The sequence below is a fragment of the Clarias gariepinus genome, chromosome 1 (assembly GCF_024256425.1).
Source record: "Clarias gariepinus isolate MV-2021 ecotype Netherlands chromosome 1, CGAR_prim_01v2, whole genome shotgun sequence".
NCBI lineage: Eukaryota > Metazoa > Chordata > Actinopteri > Siluriformes > Clariidae > Clarias > Clarias gariepinus.
In genome coordinates this window covers 12,645,001-12,664,545 of record NC_071100.1, presented here as the reverse complement: position 1 = coordinate 12,664,545, position 19,545 = coordinate 12,645,001, and the positions used below count along the sequence as shown (strand labels likewise).

Here is a 19,545-nt window from a genome sequence, read left to right as displayed (position 1 = left end):
TGGAATGAGGTAGGAAGTTGTAGAAAGACGGAGGGCGAAAAGGACAGAGCCGAGTCACAAGTGTGTGTGTGTTCTCGCACAAGTCTGATGAAAAGGACACGCCGAAATAAAATCTCAGGGGAAAAAAAAAAAAAAAAAGAAAGATATTTTAGATTAATAGATTAAATTAAACTATAACACGTTTATACGTTTCTCTGATAATGATTTGAATGAGAAGTGTGTATAAACGCTCCGAGACACTCCTGATCGGCTCGTTACCAACTACTGTCGATCGATCTGATGGAGGGCGCGTGGCGGCTGGGCGTCCCAATACTTTTGACCACCCAAAGCGTGAATGGGTTTAAAACGAAAATGCGCCCGTGCTTCGAAGCTTCACGACACGTCTGGATATAAATATCATGTTCGTCTCCTGATCTCAAACCCAAATCGCAGGAGGGGACCAGGCCCTGCCGTTCCGATACTTTTGGAGGGAGCGGACAGATGTGCAGAGAGAGAGAGAGAGGGGAAGAATGACAGGGTGATGACAGGGTGTGTGTGATGTGTGTGTGTGAGCAGGAGATGGAAAGTGTAAAGGACAAACAGAATATGAATCTATCTTCTTCCCAACACACACACACACACACACACATCATGATACACAGCAGAGTGTGTGTGAGGAGGTCAGTGTCCTCATTGAAGCCTAGAGAAGAAATCCATCATTTGGACACGGACACATAAACCGAAGTGTGTGTGTGTGTGTGTGTGTGTGTGTGTGTGTGTGTTGCACTCACCACTGGGGCAGCTCTCTGATATAGTTATGACTGACGTCCAACACCTCCAGCTTCTTGCTGTCACTCAGCCACGCCGGTAACACTTCCAGACAATTCCTTCAGCCGATCAGAGAGACACACACACATCAGACCGTTACTCACCCGGGATACATCACTTACACCCCGTCATGATTGTGATTAACAGCATCACGTCGCTTCTCGTCGTCAATCTCGGATCAGGAAGCGCACGACTCTAACTTTTGTTTATATAATCATAGAGTCGTCCAGCACAGTGCTTGGACCCGATCTTCGCTTCTTGAGGCTGCATCTTGCGCAAGTGTGTAAAAGTCACTCACCTTGAAATGTCCATGTAGGTGAGATTGGACGTGATTGGACTCGCTTCCAGATCCCGAATTTCTGTTTAGCAAAAACAAAAAAAAATTATTAAAAAATGAATTAAAATCGGGACGCTGATTAAATGCTAGCGGTGTTGTTTCGAGGTGTAGCGGTTGTTTTCGCTTTGTTCCTGCGCGTGTGTCGTTACCGTTGTTGGAGGCGTACAGGGCCTTGAGCGTGCTGCCTCGGAGCCGTAGCCGTGAGATGCGGTTTCTCTGGCAGTGCAGCACCTCCAGACGAGGAAAGAGCGAGGCGTCCAGTTCGCTCAGGCGATTGTCCCGCAGGTCCAGCTGGGTCACGTGGCGCAGGAAGTCCGGCTCGTCCGGCAGAACGCTGGAGATCCGGTTCAGCCTGAGAGGGACGGAGGGAAATGTGGAAAAAAAGTTTCAATCAACAACATATTTTAACAACATAACCGTCTACCCTTTATTCTAAACAAAGAAACAAACAAAAACAGTCCAACTTTTGAACCAGGCTGTGTTTAGGTTGGTGTGTGTAGTGCAGCAGGTGGTCGGATACTGAACAAGGAGTTTACAAATTTCTACGCGTTTTAACTCATCTGTACAATTTTTTTTTTAAGTGCACAAACTAATTTGTCCAGTGCTGATCTTTGCAGTTGTTTTTTATGTATTTATTTTTGATTTAGGACATGTGTTGACTGCAGTCGCTCGATAGTTCAGGACTGGAGTCTCCTACAGTCAACCTGAGCCTCCAGTAACGAACTGGACCTCATATGAACCTTAACACATCTCCAGTTATACTGAACTTCCAGCCTCCTGACACACAGTATGACTACAGATCAATCCCCGTTATACAGAGGAGTTATCACCCAGATGAGGATGGGTTCTAGTAAAAATTTGTTAGATTATATATTTAAAAAAAAGGTTTTTAAGGAAGTGAAAAAAAACTACTAAGGTAGTAATCTGTAATAATTTCACATCTCTAATAAATTGGTGTTTTTTCTCATTGATTAAATGTGTTATAATTTTAAAATATTATATACACAGACTTTGAGTTTTTTTTTCTTTTAGAGAAGTCACTTCATTTTTATTATTATATTCTCTATGAGACCTTAAAAATCGAGAACTCGTTTCGAAATAACACAGAGAACACGGCTCGAGTTAGTTCAGATATTACAAATCTAAGAAGTGTAAAATATCCATTATCCATCTCACAGGTGTGAATAAGTATTGACCCCTTGGGACCATCGTGTCAAGTCCACTTTTCACCAAGTTTCACAAAGTAAAGACACATGTGAATGTTTTTGTTCATAGCTTTTCTTTATACTCATGCACGTGATAAATTCCGATCGGCCGAGAGTCACACATAAAATGTCATAAAAGGCAGATGTAGAGGGTAAGAAAGCCATGACTAAATGGTGAAATGATGCTCCATTCCTTTAACAATGCAACAAAGCTCAGCCACTGGATTCCTTCTCCCTTTAAAGAGTGCCATTACTTTCATCTACATCAAACGACTTGAATTGAACAAACAAAACACGATGGTGTATCAAATTGTTGAGTGTATCAACTCAACAATTAAAAAACTTTTTTTTTTTCCAGACTAACTGGATTACGTACAACAGAACAAAAACAAAACTCCGTTAAACAACAGCACTGACGGGAGCAACACTAAAAAGACCTGACGTCTTTTTTTTGTTTTAATTATTATCAAGGATCGTATTTTCCAATCGTTTCCATAGCGACACAGCTGCGAGCTCTCCATGCCTGTCTTTGTTATGAGAACTTCCAAGTGTGTCAGGGTGGAGCATGGGAAGCGTCTCCATCTGAAACGTGTTAGTGTCGCCGAGTAGACATGTAGTGAGAGCCTTCGTTCCAGGCTGCCAAAATCTCAGCCAGGAAGTCGGGAGAGGAAGAAAGAGACTTTGAGAGGAACGTTCATTCTGCTCTGGTCCAGAAAAAAACTATTACTAAGGAGAGAGAGTGTGTGTGTGTGACGCGAGGTTGAATGAATGGAATAAGGTTTTATATTTCAATTTTTTTGGGGGGAAAAAAATAAGTTAATATTGGTGGAAAAATTGGTGCTAAGGGGGCTATTACTTTTTCACACACTGGTGTCGGTGTTGATATTTTTGTTGTTATTTAAATCAAATTCATGTTTTTTTAAGGTTTCATTAGTCTCAGTTTATCACATAAGGAGTTCAGTAGCTGGATGTTATTGTTCCGATTCATTAGAAATCATTCCGATTATTCCGGACAGATTCCGGCTTAACTGTAACCGTGTTCATGGATGCTGATCTAATACGATCGGATGTGTGTTGACATGGATGAAAGAAGTGTTTCCGCTCTCTGTGAAGAGTTTAATTTGCCAGAAATAGAGCAGAACTAGTAGATATTTCTCTCTCTAACTTGGTCAGGCTTCGGAATGTTTCTGATAAATCCCGCCTACTGCGTTTTGATTGGTTAGAATAATTTTAGTCGTCCTATTGGAAACGACTACATTGGAGAAAACATTTGAGAATTCTGTCTTGGTCATCACTGGTTCGATGCTTTACAACGTATGAAATGTGACAATCAGAGCTCGCTCCTCATCAGAGACGGAGACACAGCGGATAATAAAAGTGTCTGGAGTGAAGACAGGCGGATGAGAAAGTGAGAGACACGTTTGTTCTCACAGTTTATTGATGATCAGGAATGGAAGGAAAAATTCAGTCGGCTAACGTTACCCCCACGTGGGGCCAACGTGTACATTTTCCGACAACACAGAACCAGTAGTGTTTACACGGATAATATTTACCTAGTGAAAGAGTTTCCTCGAGATGTCCGTACAGCAATCTTTAAACGAGGACCAAAGACCTGTTTATTATGGAATAAGATCACTGTCAAAAATATTCGTGCGTAAAAAAACGACCGCTCGGCTGCTGATCTGGCATGCGCCGGATCGATTCCTCTTCCCTCGGATGGTAATGCCTGTGCATGTGGCCTTGATGACGTATTTTTGACAGTGGTTTAACACACAGCATTCGTGGGCGTAATTTCGCAATTCGTCCGTGAAACACAGGAGTTGTAAAAACGAGTTTTGTATATTTCAGAGTTGTATTGTAACAAACACACAAAACCTCGTATCAGAGAAAAAAAGGGGGGGGGGGGGGACCAGGCCTTGGCGTTCCGATACTTTTGGAGGGAGTGGCTGATTACGGACAGATGTGTAAAGAGAGAAAGAGAGAGAGAGAGATCGTATCTGTAAGCTGTCCTGGCCGTAGATTTTTTTTTAACGCACAAGTATTTTTGACAGTGATCTTTTTCCATAGTTTATTTCTTTAATATTTGGATTAGTTAGTTTGCGAGCGCGGTGTTACCATGATTTATTATTATTCCCGATTATTCCCATTAGTAGTGAAACATTAGGCTCTAAGGAAAGGCACTTACTCTGACCTATGTTGTGGGGCAAAAAAAAAATCCAAAAATCCTTTAAAAAAAAAAAAAAAAATGTTCCTTTGATCTTATTTTACATAAAAATCCAAAACTGGTCAGTGCAGCAAATATGTAATAATAAATGTTTTCACGCAGTAGATACAGAAATGTGATTTTATACTGTATATCGTATTGCGTCCAAAATCTGAGGACATTAAATGTAACCGAAATGCAGTAATGGATAAAAACAGAACCGATACGGGGGGGCTAACACTTTTTCTTATGAGTGATAAATTCAACAAGTAAATATCTTTAAAAAAAGAAAAAAAAGGAAACGTGTTACTCTGTGTTTGACGTGTGTAATATTAGAGCTGGTATTAATACAAAGTGAGGACGCTTGACAGATATGCAATAACAGAGGAAATTAGAGGGAGGGGGGGCGAATACTTTTTCCACAAACACGGTCATTACCACTTCTGTCATTTTTTTTATGGCGACTTGCATTTATAAATAAATAAAAATAAAATAAATATTCTCTTGAACAGTCCGAACAAGGCTGGTTGTTGTTATTATTATTATTGTTTATTATTTATTATTATTGTTTACTATTATCATTTTCGTTCCATGTGTTAGTCGACAGGAGACTCTCGCTCCCACTCTCTCTCTCTCTCTCTCTCTCTCCATGTGGCTGCACTACGACAGGTCTAGTACATCTTTAGAGCAGAGATTTATCCCCGCTCTCTCTTTCTTGGCGGAGACGAGAGGAGCAATACGGCGTTTCAAACTGACGTGCTCTGTAAACTATTAGTCGCGTGTGTGTGTGATGGTGTGTGTGTACCGCAGGTCGACGTATTTGATGCTCAGCAGGCGGAAGGTCTGCAGCTCGAGCTGCTCCACTCTGTTCCCGGCCATGCAGAGGCGCTCGACGGCGCTCAGTCTCTCCAGGACGGCCGGGACGCCGCTGAACTCGTTGAAGGACAGACCGAGGTAGCAGAGACGCTGCAGCGAGCCCAAGTCCTCCGGCAACGCCGACAACGTGTTCCCGTCCAACAGCAACGTCTGCAGACTGGAACACCACACACACACACACACACACTTCTCAATACTTCGTTCCAATACAATACTGTCTCCATGGTAACAACACAGACACTTCATGTACAATCTTGCATAATCTGTGACAAATAAGAAGACGTTTATATTTAATGTTCACTCGAGTCGAACATCCTCCATCCTGTATCGACTCTTCCGTGACTCACTGGTTTACTGTGACTTATTTCCTATCCATCTATCCATCCTTCTCTATACTTCACTACATATCTATCCATCTATCCATCCAACCACCCATCCATCCATCCATCCATCCATCCATCCAACCCTTTCTGCACCATTTGCGGTCCACCCATTACTGACTCATCGGCCATCCATCCCTCAATGACCAATCTATCTATCCACCCATCCCTCCATCACTAATCCATCTATCACTTCACCATGTATCTATCCATCCATCCAACCATGTATCCTGACTCAGACTCTTATCCATATACTGTTCCATCCATCTATCCCTATACTGCACCATGTATACAAGTTTCCTTCCATCCATCTATCCATCCATCATTTCATCTGTTCATCATCTAATCACTCGTCACTGAGGACCATGTTCCACCCGTAACTTACCCACAGTTCCTCCTTCTATCCATCCTTCTACTTATTCATCATTAATCATTTCGACCCGTCATCCATCCATCCATCCATCCATCCATATCTGTCAACATCTATTACTCGTATCTGTCCATCCTTCGTCTACCACTCTAGCTTCACTTTTTTCTGATTATCTAGAAATCCATCTACTCAAACTATTTAAACGTCCACCAATTTAACCTCCACCATCCATCTGTAAACTTTTCATCATATCAGTAGCATCACATGTGAACAACTCACTCCATGTTTGACCCCTCAACCCCGCCCCTCCACACCCCGCCCCTCCCCACCCGGCCCCTCCCTCACTTGGTCATGTTGCCCACACTGGGATGGAGCTCGCTGATGCAGTTGCAGCTGAGGTTGAGCTCGGTGAGGGTGGAGATGGAGCTCAGCGCCAGGGGGAACGTTCCCAGCTGGTTATTGGACAGGTTCAGACTCCGTAACCGAGAGAACCTACACACACACACAAACACACACACAAACACACACACAAACACACACAGAGATTAGTGAGTGTTGAAGAAATACTTTAGTTTGAAATGACAGTGACTGTGCTTACTCACGGGTTCAACAAAAAGTCACATATATCCTACACACACACACACACACACACACACACACACACACACCCTACTGCGTCTCTCCCAGCTCTAGGACTCTATGGGACTATAGTTGCATTGCTGAACATTCACACAGCTGAGGGATTTTTTATTTTTTTTACCCAGCATGCCGTGGTGCTGGTGAGGGCAACAGTGCTTTGAAGCTTTTGTGCTTGGGTAAATATGATTACAAACAAGGTCGAAGGTTTTGAAAGAAAACAATCAGGCCTCTCTCTGCAGGAATGCAGCTTTACTGAAGAGTACACGGGTGGAAAATCCTAATAACAACAACAACACCGGTCTGAGAGACTGTCTGTGTGTGTGTGTGTGTGTGTGTGTGTGTGTGTGTGTGTGTGTGTGTGTGTGTGTGAGAGAGAGAGAGAGAGAGAAAGAGATGGCAAAGTGGGATATATAAAGGCATGTGTGAGGTGTGTTTACAGAGAAACAAAAGGCCACCCACATGCTTTCTCTCTCTGTCTCTCTCTCACACACACACACACACACACAGACACACACACGTCAGACTGTCAGATGTCTGGACGTTTTTAACTTTGCCCTTTACTTACTTACTAACAACCCATGAACAGAGCTGAGCCTCGTAATGATGTAATATTGACTCTGTGATGAATCAGTCTGATAACACAAGTGTTCTACTGGCTTCAATCACCTGTCAATCATTTGAAATAGCTGATTTTAGACGTTAAAATCTTTTCTGAATTTAAAACTGTAAAGCATTACATTTTTCAGATGTTTTCTTTTCAATGCTAATGTTTCATTTTGTGATTAAATATAAACCAAATTATAAGATTTATTGACTTGAGACTGTAACATACAGTGGAACCTCGAATTTACGAACATAATTCGTTCGGGAAGCGGGCTCGTATTTCAAAACACTCGTAAACCAAATCGAATTTTAAATGGAAATTCAAATTATTCGTTCCACAGCCCAAAAAAATAAATACATTTTTTACACAAAATATTAAGTAAAAATCAAACAAATTAACCTGCACTTTACCTTAAAAAAATTCCTGATTACATTTTTTTTGCCTCAGAATTCTCATTAGGTTTTTTTTGCCTCAGAGTTTCCATTAGATTTTTTTTGCCTCAGAATTCCCGATTAGATTTTTTTTGCCTTAGAATTCCCAATTCGATTTTTTTTGCCACAGAATTCCCGATTAGATTATTTTTGCCACAGAATTCCCCGATTCGATTTTTTTTGCCTCAGAATTCTTATTGGACTTGTTTTTGCCTCAGAATTCTCTTTAAACTTGTTTTTGCCACAGAATTCCCTATTAGATTTTTTTTGCCTCAGAATTCCCAATTAGATTTTTTTTCGCCTCAGAATTCCCAATTAGATTTTTTTTCGCCTCAGAATTCCCATTAGATTTTTTTGCCTCAGAATTCCCAATTAGATTTTTTGGCCTCAGAATTCCCAATTAGATTTTTTTGCCTCAGAATTCCCAATTAGATTTTTTTTCGCCTCAGAATTCCCATTTGATTTTTTTGCCTCAGAATTCCCGATTAGATTTTTGCCTCAGAATTCCAAATTAGATTTTTTTGCCTCAGAAATCCCTATTAGATTTTTTTGCCTTAGAATTCTTATTGGACTTGTTTTTGCCTCAGAATTCTCTTTAAACTTGTTTTTGCCAAAGAATTCCCTATTAGATTTTTTTTGCCTCAGAATTCCCAATTAGATTTTTTTGCCTCAGAATTCCCAATTAGATTTTTTTGCCTCAGAATTCCCAATTAGATTTTTTTGCCTCAGAATTCCCAATTAGATTTTTTTGCCTCAGAATTCCCAATTAGATTTTTTTGGCCTCAGAATTCCCAATTAGATTTTTTGACCTCAGAATTCCCAATTAGATTTTTTGGCCTCAGAATTCCCGATTAGATTTTTTTGCCTTAGAATTCCCGATTAGATTTTTGCCTCAGAATTCCAAATTGGATTTTTTTTTGCCTCAGAAATCCCTATTAGATTTTTTTGCCTTAGAATTCCCTATTTTATATATTTTTTTGCCTTAGAATTCTTATTAGACTTGTTTTTGCCTCAGAATTCTCTTTAAACTTGTTTTTGCCTCAGAATTCTCTTTAAACTTGTTTTTGCCTCAGAATTCTCTTTAAACTTGTTTTTGCCTCAGAATTCCCAATTAGATTTTTTTGCCTCAGAATTCCCATTAGATTTTTTTTGCCTTAGAATTCCCGATTAGATTTTTGCCTCAGAATTCCAAATTAGATTTTTTTGCCTCAGAAATCCCTATTAGATTTTTTTGCCTCAGAATTCCCTATTTTATATATTTTTTGCCTTAGAATTCTCATTAGACTTTTTTTTGCCTCAGAATTCCCAAAATAAGATTTTTTTGCCTCAGAATTCCCAATTAGATTTTTTTGCCTCAGAATTCCCATTAGATTTTTTTTGCCTTAGAATTCCCGATTAGATTTTTGCCTCAGAATTCCAAATTAGATTTTTTTGCCTCAGAAATCCCTATTAGATTTTTTTTGCCTCAGAATTCCCTATTTTATATATTTTTTTGCCTTAGAATTCTCATTAGACTTGTTTTTGCCTCAGAACTCCCAATTAGATTTTTTTGCCTCAGAATTCCCAATTTGATTTTTTTTGCCTCAGAATTCCCGATTAGTTTTTTTTTTGCTTTAGAATTCCTATTAGACTTTTTTTCTCCTCAGACTTGATTTTTCTCCCAAGAATACTAACTTTTAAAATTTTATGAATTAATCCTTGATATAAAGTCAGAACTCGGAGGGAAAAAAAGTCAGAACTGAAATATAATTCTGACTGAAATTGTTGGGATTTTTTTTCTTCTTGCTTGGATTCAGCACTCAAATGTAACGGCTCATGCGTGTTTCTACGAATGCGGGCGAGTGCTCACACACCTCTGAAGCTGCTGCAGCGAGCCGTCGGCGGGGAGGAAGTTGTGTTTCAGGTTGAGGTGAGTGAGGTCGTGGCTGTAGAGCAAGTTGGGGGGAAGTTTCTCCAAACTACAGCACGACAGGTCCACTGAACTGATCCTCTGGGACACCATCTGAAAAAGAGAGAGAGAGAGAGAGGGAGAGAGAGAGAGATTAAATATAATTTGACTGTAATGAGAAAAAGACACACCATTTCAACTTAATCCATTAGCATTTACTTAAGCGCGCACACGCGCACACACACACACACACACACACAGCAAAACTCGTTATCACAAGCAAGTGAAAAACCTATACAACGTGTGTTTGTATTGTGTTTGTTATTGTAGTGTCACACACAACCTGATACACCACCACATAACGCACGTGCCATAACACCTCATGACAACACACAACCTGATGAACAGTAACACAACACACACATTAACAGGTGACATGGCATGAATCTACACAACACCACACGACACTAACCACAGATCAGACATCATGTCATACAGTCCGATACTATGTGACGACAACAACGACAACAACGATTCTAAATCTTTTGAAGATCTCAATAAGGTTTACTGACTCTACAATCTCTCCGTTCTCCCTCTTTCTGTTGCTCACTGTCTCCCTCGCTCCACCGCTCTCTCTCTCTTCACCTCTCCATCTCTTTCTCCTCCATTCTCTCCCCCTCCTCTCCCACCCCCTTTTAACTCCCTCCTTCTCTCTGTCTGGCTCTCTTGCCTTCTCTCTATCTCTCTCTCTCTTTCTCTGTCTCTCCTCCTCTGTCTCTCTCTCTCTCCCCCCTCTTTCTCTCTTCTTCTCCTCTTCTCCTCTTCCTCTCTCTCCTCCCTCTGGGATGAACACAGCTGACACTACGAGGTTGTTTCTGAGAAAAGCAGAGGGAAATAGACCAGCTGATTCTGCCCTACTTGGGTTCAGAGGCAGAGGAGAGCGTGTGTGTGTGTGTGTGTGTGTGTGTGTGTGTGTGTTTCACTGTACAGTAACACTCATCTGTACTCTGTGTTATTCCCAACTTTAAGATCTTAAAGCACACATGATTGTGCATCAAAAACACTACATTATAACCACCACCGGATCCTCCAACACCACCTCACGACACTACACTTAATGACACGACAACACAAGAAACTACAAACACCACTTCATCATTCAAGACCACAATGCAATACTACACTGTGCCACAGACACATCATGTGACACGACCACTCCAGACGTTACAAACACCACCACATGCTTCAACACCACATCAAGCACGAAATCGCACAAGATGAGACACGACGAACACCACCACATCCCCGAGTCACCCAACGACACACACCTGGGTGACATCAGTTACACTGTACCATGTGACATTACGACATTTATCACAACACCTGCGAGAGACGCCAACACCAAACACCACAGCATTATTCAACGCCAACGCAACAAACCCACTACTGACGCGACGCCCGACATTACAAACACCTTCGTGACACCGCGTGACAGATCCTGGCCCCACACCCTCCAACATCAAGTGACAAACACCACATTTAACACCGCCACACAACATTAAACACGCATCACATGCCACACCACACCACCCTGTCACACCCAACACCATGTACAGCACTAATCAACACCTCAACACACACCACCAACACCACAGATCAGTTTACACCACAACGCGAAGTCTGTGGATCTGGACTTGCTTTCCTACACCAGGTGACACATGGAAAGGTTTAAAAATGGCTTTCTGTGTACTAAAGTTACTAAAGTGGGCAAAGGGTGAATTTATGAACACACACACACACACACACACACCTTGGCGGCGTGACGGTGCCAGCGCAGGTGCTCTGTGAAGCTGTCGAAGCTGATGTAGTAGGTCTGACTCTGAGGTCCGGCTGAGCTGAAGGCCAAACAGTGGCTGTGTTTCTTCACCTCCTCTACCTACACACACACACACACACACACACACACACACACAGAAAAACAATATCACCTTCAGGCAGTACCACAAAGATGTAAGGTTATTAAAGGTCATAAAGTTTGGGTTTTTTTGTTTTTTTCCCCCCAAGGCAATGATGTAACGACCTGCATTTTAATTCGACCCAGGGCTTTTAAAATCTACATTTTTAGGACCACGAAGGAATCATCTCATCAGTACATCACGTTACATAAAAATAAATAAACGCAGTTAACAATTAACCTGAAGAGCACAACAGCGAGTAGAGGCCGAAAGGGGATGAGTCCGAACTCCATCTCCACACCCTAACTAAAGTCATAAGGGTTCGAAGATCAAAGTCATTCAATTCCAATGACATCGTCCTTCTTTAAAGGCAGAACGTTTACAACTTAAATATAAACACTAAATAAAATATACATCCTGACTCTAATAGAGGGAATATTAAGAACTTAATTTAATTAAAAAGAAGAGGAAATACTAACAATTTAATTTATCTTTACCTTCACGGGCAGGATGTGCGTTTTAGTACGACTCGGATCGTTACCACTGCCTCCATTAAGAGGCAGGATGTGCATTTTGAAACATTTAATTCCTTACCTTTCCTTCAATACGAGGCAGAACGTGCAGAGAAGGTTGTTCCTAGTGCCTCTATTAGAGGCAGGATGTATTTCAGAGGAAGGACGTGCATTTAATTAGGTTGTTTAATTAAATTGTTAGTGTTACCTCTATCAGAGGTAGGACTTTTTAATAAAATTAAGTTGTTTATATTGCCTCTATTAGAGGCAGTTTGTGTATTTGATTTAGATTAAGTTGTGCCCATTGCCTTTATTAGAGGCAGGATGTACATTTTCAGCAGTTACGTTTCTAATGATTAGAAGCGGGATGTGTATTTTATTTACAATAAGTTGTCACCGCTGCCTCCATCAGAGGCAAAATGTGCATTTTATTTACCACAAGATGTTCTTATTGCACTTACTTCTTATTGTCTTTTGAATATTTCAAGTTCTTAATATACCCTCTATTAGAGTCAGGATGTACATTTTATTTAGTGTTTATATTTAAGTTGTTAATATCACCACCAGTAAAGGTAGGAAATGCCTTTTTTAAATTAATTTGTTACAACTGCCTCCATTAGAGGCAGAATGCGTGTTTAATTTAGATTAAGTTGTTAATATTGCCTCTATTAGAGGTATGATGTGCAGTTTATTTTAAATAAGTTGTTAATGTCGCGAGGTGTGCATTTTCAATTATTAGTAAATAGTAAATTCTTAGCATTAACTTTATTAGAGGCAGACTGGGCTTTTTATTTAAATTAGGTTGCCGATACTGCCTCTATTAGAGGCAGAATGCTCATTTTATTTTGTTGTTTATTTGAGTTGCTAATATCACTCTTATAAGTGGTAAGATGTGCATTTTAATTTGACTAACTTGTTACTATTGGAGGCAAGATAATCATTTTGAATACTTTAAGCTGTGAAAATTGCGCCTCTATTAGAGGCATGTAGAACAGTTTAACGACGTGTTACTTTGTCGCTGTATCCGACTTTCCCCTGTAAGGGGCGGGGCGTGCATTCTGAACAGTGTAGGGCGTTACCTTTCCCCCGATCAGGGGCAGGATGTGCATTTTGCCGGCGTGGCTGGCTTTGATCGAGGACACCATCAGACACGTGCCGCACAGGATGACGTGCCGGCGGCTCCAGCGGTTGACGGGCAGCTGCAGTTTGCCTTTGCGTACGTTGTACGTCCCGGAGAGCTGCACGCGCTCCGAACTGGCCACGTTGTACGGCTTGCCTGCAGACAGACACACACACACTTGGTTTACGATAAACGAACAGAGCAGCAACAAGAAACACAATATAAAATGCTGAATATTTTAAGTCTAAACTTCATCCGAGTTCCTTGCTTTTAAATGACGTCTTTTAAAAAAAAAATAATAATAATAAGCTAGGTTAGCTAGCTTGGTTATTTATTATTATTATTATTATTATTTATGGTTTAAAACATACCGTTAATGAAAGCCATACAGGTCAATCTGGTTTAAAGCTATACAATACTGCAATTTCCCAACATACCAACGAGTTTGTAAGTCTGATTTGTTCGTAAGTTCGGCGGACACTGTCCAGGTACTAGGATACGGACATAGTCGGCTATACACAGTGTGAAACTAACACGTCCCATGATCTTTCATGATTTCTGCCATCTTTTTTACCTCGCTCAGTTCTTTCAATTATTTTCACTTTTGTCTTCATGGTTATAGCTCATTGTGTCTTAGCGGTACCAGCTACATCGGCACTGCTTTAAAGCTTTTTTTTGCCTTCGTACCTCGAATGTTTGCATGTAGGGGACATACTGTAGTTTGTCATTTAAGGTGAAATGTTTTCTGAAGAATTAGGCAACACAAATATTAGGTTGGTGGAGGAATGCCTCTTCATCCTGACTGGTTGGGATTCTGTTGTTTATATTCCAGAATTTCAGCTTTACCGCCATTAACGAAAAGGAAAATCTTTGAGATCTGCTTATTGAGGACGTTAAAATATCTGACTGACTCTGAACCATGACGTTCATGGAACAACTGCGTCATTCTAACTATCTAGTTCTCATTTAACAGACAGAAATAGAAAAGAGAACAAATGTAAAACACTGGAACGTGGAACAATAAACGTCCCACGTCCGAGACGGTGTCCCTCCACCCGAACACAGCAGCCAGATAAAGAGCGCATGGATGAGTGTACAGGACGAAGGAGGAAGAGGACGGCAGTAGAATAAACCCTCAACCCTCCCGCCTGAGATCCTGCCAGGACGTCCTGTTTACACGAGCACGGGAAACAGCAGGGAACCCAAGCAAAGGCGCGCGGTTCACGCTTTTAGCGCACTCAAGTCCTGAGCGGCTGAAGAGGAACCCCACCTGCTTTCGGGTCGGTCAGGGGAATGACGGAGTGAACCGCGTGGCGTCAGCCATCGATGGCAACACGGACCGGACCTATTTATATCTCCAGAGTTTCCTCTGACAGGAAGCGAAGACGAGCGAGTAGCAGGGTCGAGCTGGGGGGGGGCGGGGCTAATCTAGGGACGCCTTCTAGGGACTGATTCAAATGATGATCTCTATAGCGACGAGGGTTTTGCGCTATAGCGTTCGCCTGAGTTTAATGGCATGCACAAAGTGTGAGGGAGACAGTGTGGAAGTGTACACTACTGAAGGGGGCGTGGTGTAGGGTGTAGGAGTTAGGGAGCAAGTAAGCTGTGGGCCACTTTATATGGCTTCCTTCCTTCTGTGCTGGTTCAGGAAACAACAACAACAAATAAACATCAAGTCTATAACATCACATTAACATCTATAAGCTTCAGAAGCAGCAAACGTATTTATATATGTACACACACACACACACACACACACACACACAAAGATATAATTTGATTCTCATACAGGAAGTGAGAGTTTGAAGCTCCGAACCAATATATGTGTGTGTGTGTGTGTGTGTGTGTGTGTGTGTGTGTGTGTGTGTGTGTGTGTGGCACATGAATGTGTGTACATGAATAAAAATAGTTAATGCTGCAAAATATTAACAATAATGATAATAAGCATGGGTGCACTGCCGCAAAATGTCTGTGTGTGTGTGTGTGTGTGTGTGGTATTTGTTTATTAGATTAGATTAGGTGAAAAAGTTTCTGAATTCTCTGATCGATCATATAAACACCATTTTTTCATAAAACAGTTTATATTTTTATCAGACAAAAAAGAATCACGTTCACTAAATACAACATCATGCCCTTTTATGGCCGTAGTGTCCGTTTATTTCTTTTCAAAATTCAAATCTTTCAACGGTCATAACTGTCATTTAGATCAAAGTGCCGATTTCAATTTCACATGAACGTGAAAAAGTCTATTATACTAAAAATGCCAAGAATGAAAGATAATGCAACATGAATTCGACACGGTTACGGACACTATAGATATATTTACTGTATTTTTTTCTTTTTTTAATCAACGATTTTTATTACAGGTCACATGCTTTCAGAAACTTCCAGGAATTTTAGTATCATTACTCTTATAGAAATATGAATGGTTTGCATTTTAAATGATTATTGGAATTGGAATAGAAGTGAGACAGTACAACACTGATCAAAAAAAGGAAATTTTGGGGGAAATGTATAAAACCATTCGGTTTTATATGTATAACATAAAGGAATAAATTAGAATAAATAAATCAGCATAAAAACTTGTGTTTTGGCTGATAAGGTCAATACACAAAAGGGTGCCAATAATTTTCTACACCATATGATACAAAGGCAAGCGTTTTATTTTATTTTTTTTAGGATGTATATATTAGTTTAAAATGGGGAAATGAATGCACACACACACACACACACACACACGGGTGTGTTACAGTGCTGCTCACACGGAGAGAATAAGGCCATGTCCCCAAACTGTAGCTCATTAGTGATTCCCTGAGAGAGAGACAGAGATGTCCTCACTGTAAACTGGGCTACACACACACACACACACACACACAGAGCACAATGTACACTAGAGTCCTGACCCACATACTGCAGCCGATCTACATCTAAACTCTCTCCGTCTCTTCAGGTGCCTGTCTGTCTCCTTCTTTGTCCATGTCCATGTCTCATGCCCGTTGCTTCCTTCCGCATGTCTCTATCCTCTATCGATCCTGTCCGACCATCGTCGCATCTATCCGTCTGCTCTTTCTTCCTTTAGTTTATTCTTGTCTCTACATCCCTGTTTGTCTCTCTGTGTGTGTTGCTCGGTCCTCCTGTCTCCACTACTTCATTTTTCTGAATCATCTATCAGTTAGCAGACTGAAGCACCACAGTCTGATACACACAGCACCCTTATATCTCTCTCACTCTCTCGCCGTCTCCGTGTCCATCTCACAGACATCGGTGCTTCAGTCTCATACACACTTTTACCCCGTTGTTGGATTTTATCATTACAGGTTATTTATAGCACCTTTAATTATGTGTGTGTTTATACCCCATATGATCTTGACAAGATAGACTCATGTCTCCTCAGATCCCGTGTACGTGACTCTGCTCATTTCATAACCGTCCGTTTAAAGGAACATCGATGCGACGGTTTCAGGAGACACCCTCTATAAAAACCCACCAGCTGACGTATCTATTAGCATCGCTAGCATATCGTAGCATTAGCGTATCTCATAGCCGCATGCCCCTGAGCCGGGTTACGTTTTGGTTTTGTTTACAGATTTCTGGACGTCTGTGGCTCAGGTTGAAGCATCACGCCTATTGTACTAGCACAACGCAATGGAGTGACGCGCATGCTGCGCCAGAGAATAAATACTCACCACACACACACACACACACACACACACACACACACACAGTGTAAGTGCTGCAGTAAGAGTTAAACTAGTGCCAGGTCTACAGTAATCCCAGTATACATATACAGGTGTGAGAATATTTACAGTAAACACTGGACCAAAGAAAAACCAGCAGAACTAATTACACCAGTCGACTAGAGAAGGTGACGGGATGACGAGGATGACTGACGACGGGGATGACAAGGATGACAACTGGATGATAAGGATGATGGTGATGACTGATGATAAAAATGACGCCTGGATAAGGATGACTGATGACAGGGATGACCAGAATGACGGTGATGACAACTGGATGATAAGGATGACGGGGATGACAACTGGATGATGATGATGGTGATGACTGATGACGGTGATGACAAAGATGATACGTGGATAAGGATGACTGGATGATAAGGATGACTGGAATAAACAGGAGAAGCAAATGATAGGGTGATAGGATATGGGGTTGACTGGAATGACCGGGATGAAGCGAATGGAGAGTATGACGGGAGTTGACTGGGATGATGTGGCTAACCTGAATGACTGGAAAGACGGGAAATGCCTGGGATGATGAGGATGAATGTGATAGAGTTGACTGGGAAAACAGAGATGAAAGGAATGAAGGGGGTGATGGATCTAACTGGGATGACGGGACTGATGGGGGATGAATGTGATGGAGTTGACTGTGATGACGAGAATGATGGGGGGGGCGGGGGCTGGGATGACGGGGGATTACTGGGACTATGGAGATGATGAAGGATGACTGGAGATGAATGTGGTGACAGGACAGGACCATCATCCCTTTTCATTCATGGAACTTTAATATTAAGACTCTGTCTGGAGACACTCGTGGTCCAGAGCGCTCGTCTGGGATTGGATGCGCCTCTTGTCCAGTCAGCACATGTGACGGGGGTGGGGACAGGTGGACGAGAGTGGGATTAAGGATGTGGAGGTGGTCTGCTTCACTGCTGGAGGTCTCACAGAACACACGCTTAAATCAGACAGCGAGCTCTGCGTTAGAGAATAAACCTCCTCTTCCACTCTCACAGGTGTGTGTGTGTGTGTGGACACACTCCCAATCTGAGAGCTTCTCCGAGGCGCCTGCAGGAATCTGTCCACCGCTCCACCCCCTCCCTCCGTCTCACCACCACCTCCTCCCGTCTCTCCATCTGTCGCTCTGCTTTCACGTCCTCTCATTAGCGGTGTGCTACGCGGATAATTAATTTCCTGATGAACGTCTCACTGACAGTCTGGCACGAAGGCCTGGGCCGGCAAGATACAAACGCGACTTGTTGCACGTGCACACGTGCTTTTACACGCACACACACACACACACACTGTTTCAAAAGGGATTTACTAGAATTAACGTTTTGTTCCTATTATCTATAGATGTTCAACGATTAATCAGCCTGCACTGCCTCGTCCAATCAGAGACTATTCTAACCGTCTGACTAGGGCTGGGCCGATAAACGATATCATATCGAATCGCGATTTATTTTATTTTAATAACGATGATCAGCTCTAGACATCTTTTTGATTTAACGATATGGATTAATCCAAGAGCCAATCACACAGCAGAACAATACGACAACAGCCAATCAGCGTGCAGCTTGCCCTACGTCTGACTGTCTCTCTATCTATCTGTCTTTCTCTGTCCATCAGTCTCTCTCTTTCTTTCTATCTATCTTTGTCTTTCCATCTGACTTTTTCTCTCTCTCTCTCTCTCTCTATCGATCTATCCGTCTCTCTATCGGTCTGTCTCTCTCTCTGCACATGTCCATCTTCCTTTCTGTCCATCTCTCTCTCTCTCTCTCTCTCTCTATACCTGACTATCAACTTCACTATCGATCCGTCTATAATCCCCCCCCCCCCCGTCCCTCTCCCTCTATGTAACTCCATCTCCCTTTCTCTCTGTCCATTCACCCTCTTTATATATCTGACTCTCCACCTCACGGTCCATCCATCTTTCTCCCTTTCCAACTCTCTTACTCTTTGTGTGTCCACCCATCCATACATCAGTCTTTCTGTCTCCCTCTCAGCATCCACCCGTCTCCCTCTATGTCTGTCTGTCTGTCTTCGTTTATCCTCCTCCATGTCCATCATCACTTTATCCGTCACCATCTCACTCTGTCTGGCCGTCTCTTCCTTTCTATACTGTAAATCTCTCCATCTCTATCTGTCTGGATACACATTCTGGAAGAAGCATTTAATTTCTAAGTCACGTGATGTTAAAAAAAAAAAACACCCTGAGAGATGATCATCATTATCTAATTATTTTGTCGCCTACTGATACTGACTCCTGAATTCTTTAATTTCTTGTGATTATTTGCACGCCTATTTCCTCTTAATCAGCTCTGTGGGACACACACACACACACACACACACACACACACACACACACACACACACACCGTAGTCACATCATGAATTCCAGCAGGCTGATACAGAGCTACAGGAAGAGACGGAGACAGAAACCCGGACACTTGCAAGTCTAGCGCTCTTCCAGTTTGTTTTGTG

The 19,545-nt window shown here is 41.8% G+C and overlaps 1 protein-coding gene across 1 annotated transcript in view; it reads right to left on the bottom strand.

The window, feature by feature from the left end:
- phlpp1 (PH domain and leucine rich repeat protein phosphatase 1) overlaps nt 1–19,545 on the bottom strand; it is a 55,036-nt gene that overhangs the window by 9,900 nt on the left and 25,591 nt on the right. Inside the window, exons 2-9 of the mRNA XM_053493686.1 lie at nt 13,287–13,483; nt 11,551–11,676; nt 9,706–9,854; nt 6,524–6,670; nt 5,358–5,585; nt 1,294–1,496; nt 1,106–1,166; nt 771–866 (exon numbers count right to left, since the gene is read on the bottom strand). Of these exons, the coding sequence (XP_053349661.1) occupies nt 771–866; nt 1,106–1,166; nt 1,294–1,496; nt 5,358–5,585; nt 6,524–6,670; nt 9,706–9,854; nt 11,551–11,676; nt 13,287–13,483 (1,207 nt within the window). The remainder of the gene's footprint in view (nt 1–770; nt 867–1,105; nt 1,167–1,293; nt 1,497–5,357; nt 5,586–6,523; nt 6,671–9,705; nt 9,855–11,550; nt 11,677–13,286; nt 13,484–19,545) is intronic.